The sequence below is a fragment of the Malaya genurostris genome, chromosome 3 (genome assembly GCF_030247185.1).
Source record: "Malaya genurostris strain Urasoe2022 chromosome 3, Malgen_1.1, whole genome shotgun sequence".
Classification (NCBI taxonomy): Eukaryota; Metazoa; Arthropoda; class Insecta; order Diptera; family Culicidae; genus Malaya; species Malaya genurostris.
Window position 1 is genome coordinate 46,528,453 of NC_080572.1, and position 14,565 is coordinate 46,543,017.

Here is a 14,565-nt window from a genome sequence, read left to right on the forward strand (position 1 = left end):
CGGGAAACGCCCCGAATATTGCGTTTGCTATGGGCAGTTTAACTACCTGAAGCTTAGAATTGTCTCGGTAGCAGCCGTTAACTCACGAGCCAGTACAATCGAAACACAACCTCTTCGCTTGAATGGTTTTTACTGAATGTTAGTTAATCTTTTAATAATTCACTGATAGCTGAAAGCACTCCACAAATAAACTTAAACCAAGCAACTTTACAGCAGTTTTACATATCGGTCAGTTAGAAATTTCAAAATCTATATATAAAATATATCAAAACAATTTCAACAAGACTATCCTGTTTTGTTTTTCAACGAATTGTGTTGCTTTGACACTTCTTATGAGTTTTTGACTTGTTAATAAAACCAATTGCATTCTTGTTTTCTTTGTGCTGTCTTTCTGCAGTGATGATGACAGCCAAAAAGCGTCAAACTATTTGATTTTAACAACAAAATTAGTTGACAACGAGAATTTCGTGTGGGATTCAAATGTTGCTGGTTTGTGTCCAGGATTTTCGCCATCTAAATTTATTCGCTAAAAAAACTTTTTTCAGCAAATTAAATTCTGAATATTAACCAATTTATTAGTTATTTTGGCAGTTTTGATGTTAAAATCAACTAATTCAAAAACAGTAATACGAATTAGGCGCAAAGCTAATTTCGGTCGTTCCGTGTCCAAACTTGTTGCAATTGGTTCAACCATCACGGAGAGAATCGAGCGGAAGGAAAAATCTTTGTAAGATTTTTACACACATTTACACACACAAACTCACACAGACATTTTCCGATCTCGTATAGCTGAGTTGAAGAGTATAACACTAGGAATCTCCGGGGCTTCGATCATAAGTTGGTTCTTTTAGCCATTAGGTTCTGCACGACCACAGTCATCAGGCTCGCTTTCACATGGTTTTGTTAACTCCTGGTTGTACAACTCCCGGGTATGGCATTTTGCGACCATTTTTTGTTTCTCGTCACGGTTTGGGGACAGCTGAACATTAACAGTTCGATAAACAGTCATACGTTCTTTGAATCGTTTTATGATAACAGACAACGTGAAAATCGTGATTCCCAGCTTTTTCCGATAGTGCGATGTGATGCAAAACTTTTTCGCACACGCACTGTTCTTTCGTCGCCATTATAAAAACTTTTGCGCACTTGATGAGTGTAAACAATACACAATAAGCTGTGCAGATTAATTTTTAATTGTTCTCAATGGATCAAAAGTTTAATTAATTAAATTTAATTAATTTTTCTCAATGGATCAAAAGTTAGAGCAATTTGGAGTGTGTGCGGGTTTTAAACAGTACACCCTGTAGAGATGTCGACTGATCAACAATGATTTTTTTTTCTGACGAAACAACTTTGTAGACGTAAATTCAAGTTAAGCATGCCTGGTTGAGAAACAGTACCGAATAAAGGGCATCACGGCTTCTGTAGCGGCAATTTGGATACGCAGAATTTTTATATAGCAAAAAGGCTGCAGATTTACAAACCTAGCCTTATGAAATTGGCCAAGGAGATGCTTGGACTTAATCACAGAATTTGGGCCATCAAGACGCATAATTTGTGACAGATATAAATTATGAGCCTTGGTAACCCAAGCAGGGTTTTACTCGAGTTTCAAACATTTAAAAAAAATCGAGGTTATGTACGAGACACGACCGATCACGGTGACATTAAACTTAAAAAGCCTTGGTATTACATTCCTTTTGAGAAATTTAACCTCTACAGACTTCGTTTCAACCGACTTCGCAGTCGAATCATAGTATAATACAGAACCATTTAATGGTTGGTGCTATGATTCTACTGACACTTGTAAGGCCAGTGCCTTATGCATTTAACCCGTAATCTGGACATTGAATATGCAATTTTCAAATTCACTCATAAATGCAGTCAAATTTGAAAAAACCAAACAACAAATCGTGATTCAAGGATCCTAAAATTAAAGGATTTAATATGACATTCATTTTGAAACCTGTTTGCCAAACTTGTTCATAAAATACAAACAATACCGAAAGCCGCCATCTTGAATTTAAAGAAGTTTTCAACCATACATTATTAAAATATACACGTCAAGTAAGTTTGAAAAGTATCTATGATAATATCGGTAGTAACAGTACCGACTTCTGAAGGAGGGAAAACAGTTGCGTGGAGCTTTTCACACAGAATCTGAATTCAGCGAAAATTCTCGAAATTCACAAACGTAGCCTTATTAATTCGACCGAGGAAATTGACGTCAACACCATGGCTATCCCAATCTCTCGACGCAAACCCAATCGAAAATGGGTTCACACAAAAAGAGGAATTTTTCAGGAAAATCCGTTCCAAATTTAAATCTGCTGCCTCGGCAAATTCGAATGATTTGGCTTTTTATTTCAACAAACTACGTCAAACAATTCTCAATGATGGTGGTGACTACACTTTTCTAACGTATGTGTAATAAACGTACGCCGTTCAGGATACTGGGGAATACATTCCTGTGATTTTTATCATAATCAGTTGCTTTGTCCTTCTTATGAAATTGAACGTAAATAATATTATAAATTTTGTTTTATTGAAGCAAATGTACATGCTTTAGATTGATGTGCATTTGATCCTGAAGTAAAGTTTCAAGTTCGTGTATCGAAGATACAGTTTTACACTACTTTAAAGTCATCATGATTAAATACTTTCTCTACTGACTAATACTCATGTCTCTTTTCTTGTAGAACAGATTGTACATCTGAGCTCCGACGAATATTTTAGAAGAATTAACACAACAGTAACACCAACTTTTCGATCCCAAAATTAAATTAACAGCCAAATCTAACAGAATCTGTAAAATGTAACCTCAATGCAAAAAGTACTCGTTACTTTGACTTTGATAAGCTTCGTTCCGCCGTTTTTGATATTCAAAATGCACTTGACCGTCGAAGGTTTTTGTAGTTCAAATTAAATTATCTCGCATCTGAAATAGTGTACAAAGCTTATTACCTGTATGTGAGATATTTGTTCTATCTTGGGATTGTTTCGAAAATGGTAGTTGAGATACAAAAAAAAATTAGCGCTCTTTTGCAAAGTCATCTATAGTCATATTCGGTCTTGTTGTTGATGGAATAACGAACTTTTCGTGAAATTTCTCGCGTAAGCTGACGTCTCTGAAGCATTATTCTTGTCTTTTTTCAAATACCAGTTTCTGATGAAATCCACCATTTTGCCACGGCTTAACTGAAGTGTCTATCGACTATAGTGTGACAATTAGCCAAATCTAGTCTAAACTTAACAGGGCCTTTCGTAATTGGAAGAGTGCGCTTTAGGTCCCCTTTTCCATATAAAACTGCGAGTTTATAAACTCATTTCAAGCATAAATTTGAGCATTTTGTCCGCAGAAGTAAATCGTTTGCCAAATCAAGAATTGTCTATCCAATATATCGGGATATTTGTTCGTTGGATTTGTAAGAATCGTATGAGAGTAGATTTGCTCGAATCGTCTTCAATACGTTACAGTACAGTTGCTGATCGTAACTTCAACTACGACGCTTACTTTGATCTTTTAAAACAATGGTTCAATGCTTACGACAATATATTGAAGAGGACGTGGTGGATTTGGCCAAATTCAAATTTAGTTGAATTTTCAGCAATGTTGTCGAAATTCATTTCCTTTTTCGATTTCCATCTTTCTCGAGTTTTTTGAATATCCTTCCGTAAAGAGAACGCTGTTAGAAAATAAGTAGTTAGTATATAAAGTCTTATGCCTGCACATAGTGGACTTGACAAGATCGGTAAAAGGCTGTGTATGCATTGTTTTACGCTATTTCTATCTACTTCATTTTTTCGGGGATGAAAGAACCCATTCTAACAATTATAAGCTCGTTTAGAAGCTACTATTGGGTCATGGATCTAGTTCGAAAAACAATTGAAATTGAAAAATTTGGATTGGGTAATGTAAAAGAAATAACTGCAAGATTGACGTAGTCCAACTAAATAAAAATACTGTGCCTTAATACTACCCATCTTCTAGCTGCTGGTATTGGCAATTTCCTGAATAAATTCGTGAGATTTTTGGGGTTCTGAAGAAAAAAAACTATTTGAGACACTGAACTTAGATACGTTAGATGCACACCTCCATCGAATTGGATTTTCTAAGACTAATCTTTGTGCTTGTGGCGGAGGTTATCGCGATATTGATCATATCGTTTGGACATACGTGGAGTATCGTGATGTCAGATCTCAACTAATAAATTCCTTGTGTACTCAAGGTAGACCATCCAATGTCCCAGTTCGCGACATTTTTGCTTGTCGTGACCTTTCTTTGTAGTTCCAATTTAAATTTAATTTTATGTTAGACTCTTTTCTCTTCCATGAGTTCAACCAATAGCCAGCTATATTATATTGAATAAAAGTGATGAACTGATACAAACGAACCTTAAATAGTTATAAGGTCATGTACAAAATAAATGTGTTTTATTTAATGTAATTTATAATAGCAAATCGCTTGATAAAAACAGTGTTCAGATTAACTAATGAATACTAACATATTTATATGATATTCGAAATGTATCAGGTTTAAAGTACACGGCGAAGAAAAACTTATGTACTGAATTTAGAAGCGCCGAACTGTAAAATTTTCTCCGATATTAAACATTGTTCGGTGCATATTTCTTTCAACAAAAAAGCAGTTGAATGTTGGTTTTATTTGCACTTGTTTGATGCATTGAGAACGGTGCACTAAATTGATAACTTCGATATGGATATCCACTGAACTGACTTTTATTTCTAATTTGCATATTTAAATGGAAGAATTTTTCTTATAGCTCTTCGAACCATTGAATTTTGTGGAGTATTTTTCGCTAATGCAAAGAACCAGCAGCTGAATGTTTGCAAAATTAACGGTACACTAAACCGAACCGCGGTGGCCCGATTTGTTAATGTCGTTTTCGCTTGATGCCAAACCTAGCCCAGTTTCCACTCCAACTGTTGCTAAACCGTTAGTTTGAAGCCAGTTTTAAACCTAGTTTCAACGTTGTTGAACTGAAAAACGAGTCTGTTTCGAACCTGGTTTTTTTCATCAAGTTTGTTCAAACCCCCGCTGCTACACAGTTTCGTGTTGTGTTTGATGAAACTACCCTGGGTCAGTTTCAGTTTTCTCAAGCGAAAACGACATTAGTGTTGTCGTTCACTCTATTGATGTAGATGGCGGTCTGCGCACTCGAAGGGTATCCGTTTATGGATTTACCAAAGACATCATATTAACAAGATATCCAGCTCTCACATTTCCCGAACAAATAATTGGCAACATCCTTTTTTGTGAGCATGTCGCCCTCAGGTGAGTCCGCATCGAATCTCATACATAGAAGTAGGGGAGAGAAATGTCAAATTCTTATGCGCCAAAATAGCAGGGCTGCGCACCCATACAATTGACATGACATGTTGAATGAGACGCCGTGCGATGGCGTTGCTGAACTGAAGATTGAGATCGCTCCAAGCTGACAGGGTCTGGATTTACTTAGATTGAAGCTGTCAAACGTGCAACAGGGTGTATTTATAGATTTCACCGATTTTAATGTTTTGTGTTTGGGCCTATTTGTGTACTATTTAAACAACGTTCACTTAATAAATGTGATTTGCAAAGTGTGTGCCGCGTTTACTAATAGCTGATCACAAATAAGTTACCGTTACGATGGTTAAGTTTCATGAATTGACATTCGAATTCGCCTGATATTGTTCCCAGAGTTAAAAACCAGCAACCCCCCCCCCCCTGCGCTCGGGCCTGGTACGAATAATGATAAGATTATTATTACTTCTTCTAGGTCTCACAATGCAAACTATTCTCATTAGTTTGATTGCTAATCTGCGTTCGAATCTAAACAAATAAAACACTGTATTTATCACTTATAATTTGAAAATGATTCCATCACTCGTGCTGGATTCATTGACGCGCGTCACAAAACTCGTTTACTCATCAGTAGTCATTCCTTGCTTCGGTACCAACGAGTGTCAGTATTGTTTATTTACACATTTTACCGTAAACCGCGGCAAAGTCCGTGATTAGTGGGCTGCGGATATGGAAAATGTATTCCCATTGAATATATAGGGATGGAAAATTCCGTCCGCACAACTTATCCGGGGAGGATGACCGTACAATTAATCCAGTGAGATTGATCGATTCATTGGCAAGTTTAATCAAATCTCACAGTATGTCGATGTATCAGATGAACTGGAAACAATGTAGAACATTCCACGGATGAACTGAGCTGCAATGATTAGTTTCTGATTAATTTTATTCGTCTGTAGGGTTCTGGTTGAAGAATTTTATCCTCAACAACAGTTTCGCGTTGAAATACAACCTGAATATCCCAGACGATATTCCAAACATTCATAGCAGCATAACAATAAAAAGTTACCCCAAACAATAGTGAAACTTCTTTGTTTTTTACAAATTGCTTCATTTACGAAAAGCCCGATCATAAAAATCGACCATTGTAACTTAATCTATAGGTGAAGTCCAAGCAATTGAATTGACGACACTTTCAACGAATGTTTAATTGCATATCAATTAATTCTAAAGGATCTGGGGACAGCAAATTATTTCGGTTGCGAGCTTTTCCGTCAATTATGACTGAAGAATTGACTTTGCTACAACAAGCTTAGTTGTTTGATGGATCTCAACATGCTTACCATTAGCTTTAAGAAAAGGTTTTCACACACCTGTGGACGCCGGCCCTGCATAGTTGTGAAGTTAAAATAATGGCTTCTGCGTTCCCGCACTAACCTGTTCTGATGACTCGATAGACGCTTCACCTATCTAACAACAACCAGTTTGTGCCTAAGCTTGCATTCAATGAGTTGATACCTTTTTACTTTTCTCGCGTAGAAAAGTCGTCAATATCGAATGGCGGATTGAGTGTCATATACCACTCGAATCAGTTCGTCAAGATCGTATAATTGGTGTATAATCGAAATGTGCGATTGGTTTTCTCGGAGATCACTTCATTGATTTTTTAAAATGAAAAGTAGTTCAGCCCTATAAAACGATTTTGAATTTCTGTTTTAACAGACTTCGCATCCGATTCTTATCGTACAGAATCATTGTATGGCTAGGACTACCATCCTACTTCCACTAAGAATCCTTCAAGGGACAATTGACTTGTAAGACCAGCGAAAGCTTAAAAAATAGAGCTATCGAAGGATTCTCATCAATATTTCAGATAGGATCGGACCGATTTTCACAAAGTTAGAAACACAACCCCGATTGAGAATCCAAGATAAAAATCCAGAATCCCAGAGTTCAGGTCTAGAATACCGTTACAGAATGCATGTTAAAATTCAGGAACAAAAACGGTTAGGTCATATTTTATTATTTATATCAACATCGTATGAATATTTTATTTCAAACTCGTTATTGAAACCAACAACGCGAGTAGTATCTTTTTAAAACTCGAGAAGTTACAGCTCAAATAATTTACACACCTTTGCGACATTTCAATTCCTTGTTGAAAAATAATCTCTAAAGCCCTAGAATATGATTCTAAGGATCACAAGTAATAAATTTGTTCGTAGAATCCGCAAAATATCTATGCTCGTAGGTGACAAAAATAATCAGCAATAATAATAACGTGTTTTGTCGGTTACCTCACTTATACAATTATATCTTCGGAACCAGAAGTCACAGTCATATGATCTTCGAACTCGATCAATGACCCAATAGTAGTGTCGAACTACATTTGTTGAAATCGTTATCGTCGAGAAAATGGAGCTGTAAAAACTTCCGTTGGAGGGTAAAGCCAAGTCTTGGCATAACATTCCTTTTGTGAAATTTGGCCTATCTGTTTCAACAGAGTTCGTAGCCGGTTTTTAGTGTACAGAATCATTGCATGGCTAGCACACTACGATCCTACTGACACCAAGAATCCTTCCAGGTCAGGGCTCGAAACACGACAACTGACTTGTGAGACCAGCGTCCTATGCATTGAACCGACAATCCGTTCGTTGGAAGGTGCGCATACAAATTTACATTAAGGTCTGAGGACAGAGGGCCACGTGTTGAGTTTTAAATCGACCACGTGGCTCGTTCAATTTCCTTTGCGCATTGTATTTCTTTTGTACTCTCTTGTATATGAGCAAACTGTACCGGGTTGCCAGTATATATTTTATTATTTTGATAATAAGTTTTATCACATTAATCTATCGTATGGGTTGGACATTACATGGATTCCAATGAACAATGAAAAAATATTCAACTTTCACAAAGATTGAATGTCTGTGTGTTTGGCAGCCTTGTCGAGTCAATTTTATTCCTCTCTCCTTTTTCAGAATGCTATCAGGAAACCAGAGCGAAAAAAATGGTGGATGCATTGAAACTGACTTTGTTTCACAGAAAAATACAAGACTTTATTTTTATCGCGATAACATATATGTTTTTATGTACTAATCGCATCCAAACTAAATTATCTAGACTTTGTCACGGTAGAATTATGATACAAGCCTTCAAAGCCGAGATATTCGATGAAGAAGTAGAGGTATGCATTTCCGAGCGTTCCAATTTTCAGCAGTTCTTCAGTCAGAAAAAAATACAACACGACCGCTAAACTCAATGAATCATTCTGAAAATTTCACAGAATATTCTCAACTAAATTTCGAAGACATTGTCAGGTGGGTTTTTCTATATTCTGCACTGTTTCCAAGAAAATTTAATATGAAACGGGTAAATAGCAAAAAACCTACCATTTTACGGTACTGTCCTCAGCCCTTAATTTTCCGATATGAGTCGAAAGTCGGGTTTTCCAGCAATTCTAGTACCTTTCTATAGAGAAAGGCAAATCCTTCAACGTTAAAAGTATGGTAATTTCTCAAAATTCTTTCGGTTTAGGTTGTTTACAAAACCGATAGTCTTGTTAATTGATGACAACAAAAAACTCACTGCGGCTATGCTGAATTTCGGATCCGAAGGTAGCGGTCCAAAAACTCCTAAATCGTACATCATTGATTTCTAAAAGATGGTTGAACTAAGACAGTACAGTGTAGTGAACAATAGGGTAAAAATGAGCAAATACGATTTAAAAAAAACATTTCAATTGGTATTGATTAAGTGGTTGTAAGCTAGTCCAGTGTAGACGGTATCTAGTGAGTCCAGTATTTACTCCTGTTCCAAAAATGCTTTCACCAACGAACCAACTAGCAACTGCAATCAATGTACTGCAACTTGCAACGACCCCAAAACTGCGAACAACAATCAAAACGAAAAGAATCTCGACAACAACAACAACAACGACGATAAAGCAATGGATACTAAGATGAGCCGCGTACAAAATGTCAGTTAATCCTCGTTGTATGAGCTTCTCTCCAGTAAGAAAAAGGATGACAATGAGATACAATAAAAATTTGTTTAAATAACAAAAAAATGACTAAGTCAGCCACATAAATCTTGTACGCAAAGGAGCTTGAATGAAAATGTTTTATTCAATTAAAATGTTAAATGATTTTCAAGCAAATTTTCTTGTTTTCATTCAATAGTCAATAGTCAATTTTGTTTTCGAAAATCTCATAGTAGAACATACGCTTATTAGAAAATTATCAGTAAGTGGACCATTTGCGGATTTTTTTTTGTTTCGATTATAGAGGTTTTACCCTTAAGGTCATTCGCCTCTTCGGGCCACAAAAACTTTCTGACCCTATGTGCGGGGTTGGGGATCGAACCCAGGTGGGCTGCGTGAAAGGCGTCAACTAACCCATCACGCTATACCCGTTCCGGATTTGTGGAATTATTTTGTGCGCCATTCGCACTTCGCGTTCAAGGAAAATGCTGAACGACATTATTAATTGAATGTTGGCTGATCTTGATCAGTAACTTTCATCACCAACACTATAAATGTTCAATTACAGGACACCAACAATATTCAAAGTGTCATATTCGTAAGAACTTTTTGCATACATACGAATAACTATATGAGGGAACACAAAAATAACTGCCTGAATATTAAAAAAACCTTTTTTAATACACCTAGCCTTTCTCATATTACTTATATTTTCAAAAATATCACTAGAAGATTCTTTGAAGAATTTTTTTTTTTCAATCTTGAATAAAATAAGAAACTTTCTTTTGGTATAAACTAACATAACTTTTTCAATTTGTAAACAGTTATGTCAAGTTAATAAGTCGCACTAAAGATCAAACATTCTTTACCCTATAGTTCTGTAACCGGATGAAATCAAACAGCAACCTATGAGACTATAGGAACTTTTATTTGAGCCTGTTTGTGGAAAACGATCAAACCATCTCTGCGAAAATTGAGTGTGTCTCGTTTTAAACTTTTTGACTACTATTTCCGGAACTTCTGGAACCGGGAACTGGAAACCAGTATAGCCGAAGTCGGTTGGCTTAGTAAGTAACTAATAAAGTCTACAAATTGAATCAGTTTTAAGCCAAATATAGAAAAAATTTACCCTTTTTTGCAACGTCGCTCTAATAGACAGTGTGAAATTCAATAGCAAAGTATGGTACTACGAGAATTTTTATTTTATGAGTGACATTTGACACATACTCACATACATACACGAACGGACACATACATTGCTCAGCTCGATTTTTCAAGTGATTGCATAAACTTTCTATATGACAAAGGCAATAACTGTACTCTGGGAATTACAAGGAAATATGTGCAAATTTATTTGAAGACCTTTTATTTGCATGTTATAATTAAATCGTAGAACATACGGCAAATATAACCTATGCGTGCAAAAGTGGAGGCGATATACATACAATTTCGGAAAATCTAAAGCTAGATGCGATGTAATAAAGCATTCAGTTTATGTTTCACTGTATCAGTATCAGTGATTTTCTTTTGCAATGTATGCGATCATAAGCATATTTAACTGAGAGTTTATTCAAGTGCCTATGCGATTCTAACCATACATCCTCCTAATAAGCAAAAAATAAGGACGAGCTTTTACGAATCAAGGCTCGAATCTGAAACTTCTGGATCGTTTACCGAGGAGTTTTTCTACTCTCAGCCATATCTTAGCTGTTGTTAAACCCGATTTCAGACGAATACATTCTTCTTGTATCGTAGAGATGATTGAGACATATCGCATTTCTAAGCAAATACAAGATCTTACAGCGCAACATAATTTATTATGTTGTGTGATGTATACTATCATTCACATTCACACACATGTGTTCACAGTATATCACAGAAAAGAAGGCTTATAGAATTTCGAATTGAGAAGCCAAAGGATTTATGATCTTGTGCGAGGTGTTTTACATACAATGTGATTTTGTGCTCTTCGTCGCAGTAAGTTTTTGCGATAACATCATATAAGAAAAAATATAGAGTTCAGTCATATGAATGTTTTTGTAAACATTCCTTGATGTATATTTCGCTGTTCATTGAAGCAGTGGTGATGAAGGGTTTCGAAATCTTACCGCAGCTACAAATTGCTTGCCAGATCATAGCTTTCCTACCATATTTTTCGACTTCAATCGATGTCTCGGACTGGTTTCACACTTGCCCCTCTCGCACCGTATAATATTGTGGCCCCTGCAAGAATTTGTATTAGAGTTTCACGTAGGTTTTGTCGTCCATGATAATGCAGTTCAAATTTCCAGCAAGAATCGTATTGTACAGCTTTCGAACCCTCGACCTGATCGATGCTTCTTGTTTCGGACTACGTTTTTGTTGTTTCTGCTTCTTATAGGTTCGAAGATTCAAAGATTCTTTAGCACGAAGCACATTTGACTTCGAAGTGCCCACTTTTTTGGCCACATCCCAAACTGAAACCTCCTTCTTTTGATCGAACGCCTTCAGTATACGTTTATCCAAGGGTTAGCAGGACCTTTTTTTCGACCCGTTTTCGGTTTATCCTCAAAGGTGTTATCCTCACCGAACTTCCTGATTGCATTTCGCACGGCTTTTTCACTTACTCCTTCCATTTTTGCTATCTTTCTCAGTGACAGTCCGCGTTTTGTGCGCCATCTGTACACAATTTTTCGACGTTGTTCTGCTGAAAGTTCACGCATTTCGAAACAAACTAATGAAAACGAATAAACAACTGCACAAGTGGATAGAGAAGAGTGTGAACGACAGGACGCAGCCATAAAAATTGACAGATTTTGAACCATTGCAAAATGGCAGCGGTTTTTAGTTGCGTCCATACTTAATTATGTGACATTATTTGTCACATACACACATACATACACACACAGACATTTTGTGATTCCGACGAACTGAGTCGGGCCTCGGTTGTGAAGTCGGTTTTCACAGCGATTACATAGCCTTTCTATATGAGATGCAAAAACTATAATTTAGATAGTAACCGTGTAGTTCTACTCCACTTTAATTTCACTATTTTTGAACAAGCATTCAACTGCCCATATGGTTTTCCATACTGAAGACGTGTACAAAGTTTCATCTTAACTCGGCGAACGACCAAAATTTGTTGGAAGCCGGGTATAAATAAACGATATAAAAACACTTTACTTCAATTTACCATCACAATAATGATTGTTACCAGTTTTTCACAAAAGAACTTCAAATTTCAGAATAAAGTCATTGGAAGATTATTGAGTTAGATTAGATTTGAATTCATCGGGTAAATGCTTCAATCAGACAATGGAGTCAGGTTTTATATATTGATATCAGGTGATGACACTACTCACCTGATGAAATACTCCCAACGCCGTGGAATGTATTCCGGGGGTCCTACGACGGCTTGTTTCGGTAACCTGAGACGATCTCCGCCTTTCCTGGGGATCAATTTTTGTTTCTTTTTCACTCCCAAGGTATGGGTTCAATAGCACAGCCATTTCTGGTTTCCGCTCCCTAACTATATCTGGTTCATCATTTGGCAAAATGTCCGATGGATCTTCTCCGATGGCCAACCGTGTTTGATCTTTGTTGTTCTGATCATTTTTGTCGTTTGTACAATTGCTGGCATCGGTTCGTGTCGGGTATTCCAACTGCCGCCTGGTTGATGGGATGCAGCTATTGTGAACGGTGTCAGACGATTGACTGCTGTCATTAGGAAAATTGATATGCATTTATCAGAAACTGTAGGTAATTAACAATCCCTCTGTCAACACGATTGTCTGATTGATTCGTGCTTTGAATATACTGAGAACTACTCTGCACGCTTGAATGAGTTAAAATCGTAGGTTTATTTGTTTGAATAATAACGGCACTATTTATTAACTTATAAACAAGAACAGGAATCAGGTTATATATGACTCAAACGAAGATTGCCACTAGAAAAAACTCGTTTCACTAAGAAATCACTCCATGGAAGTTTTATAAATCTTCTAGAATACTTACTTCTTAGAATTTATCCAAATATTTCAATCCTATCCTACTACCATTTTAGTTTCAAGGACCCTGACTCTCGAATTGACCGTCATTGTTGCTCGATAAAAAAGAATTCTACTTCGCATGCACTTGATAGTAAAAAACTGTGTCATTGCCACTGTTAATCATGTTATCCACAATACTTATTTACGCCGACTTCCATGAAGGCGTGAGTATGCTGGATAATAGCTTGTACACCATCATCACTTAAAATTCATCAAATATCGTATATTCGTTCGTTTAGTCCTGCTTCTCACATAACCTCCTTCCCGCGAAGAGATCCTGTTCAATGACCCTGCGCTACGCTGATACACAAACACACTCTTCCGATGCTGAGGTTAAAGTTGATAGATAAATTTGGTGTTTCTTACACATTAGTGAGCTCAGTTTCACATTTCTAGTAAACGAAAATAATTACCTTTCTCCGTACTTCATGTTTATCTCATTTATTGCCCGCCGTTTTACTTAGTAAGCAACAGAATTGTTGCTCTCATTATTCAATAGATTTTCTTAAGAACTCAACACCAGATTTCTAGTTGCACCTTGAAAGCACTTGTTTTTTTTCTTCTTCAAATCACCCTTTCCAATAACCAATCTGTCGAACACAATCGCAATCGATCACACACGATAACAACGATGATTCTCACTTTCCACTGGCAGTTTGAAACATGTATATCAGCAATATAACATTCGCGAACGCTTGTTAGCTCGGTGACTGCTGCTAAACGAATGCCTGCTGTCGCTGGGATCGATTTCGTATATATATTATTTACTCAGGAACTTCTTCGCGAACGCCTCTGATATCCACGTAGGTACATCAAAATACTCTTATACGAATGCTTCAGGCAACTAATATCAAAACCTGTCCCGTCTAGATGCCGCGCGCGCTCTTGTTGGATGTATTTTGTGACGTTGCAAGCAACGGTCCGTGCGGTTAGCACGCACCGACGAAACCAGAAAGCGGATAATCATGACGTAGCTAAACAAACAAGAATTTACCAAGAGAAAACCGTGCAAAAATGAGTGAGCGCAATTGAAACAGAGAGAGAGAGAGAGAAGCCGCGTGTTGTGCTCGCACACGGCTCTCTGTTGACAGTGCGGTAACCGTGGGCAACCGACCGAAGTGTTAGCAATCACTAAATACCGGCTGATTATTGGAGATGTAGTTGTGTAAGCAACGCACAAACCCTTTGAATCCCACCGAATAAACTATATCGCTAGAGCCCTCCCGAAACGTCGAACAATTCTGGAATGCTTG

The 14,565-nt window shown here is 37.0% G+C and overlaps 1 protein-coding gene across 3 annotated transcripts in view; it reads right to left on the reverse strand.

Annotated features, from left to right (window-relative positions):
* Positions 1-14,026, reverse strand: part of LOC131435209 (facilitated trehalose transporter Tret1) — a 37,306-nt gene extending 23,280 nt beyond the window's left edge. Inside the window, exons 1-2 of one of the 3 annotated variants that reach the window (XM_058602868.1) lie at positions 13,726-14,026; positions 12,626-12,977 (exon numbers count right to left, since the gene is read on the reverse strand). In XM_058602868.1, the coding sequence (XP_058458851.1) occupies positions 12,626-12,977; positions 13,726-13,742 (369 nt within the window). In that variant the 5' untranslated portion in view covers positions 13,743-14,026. Of the gene's footprint in view, positions 1-12,625 lie in introns of all 3 variants that reach the window. The other 2 variants (XM_058602867.1, XM_058602866.1) reach the window with 2 other exon arrangements.
* Positions 14,027-14,565: the final 539 nt, after the last annotated feature.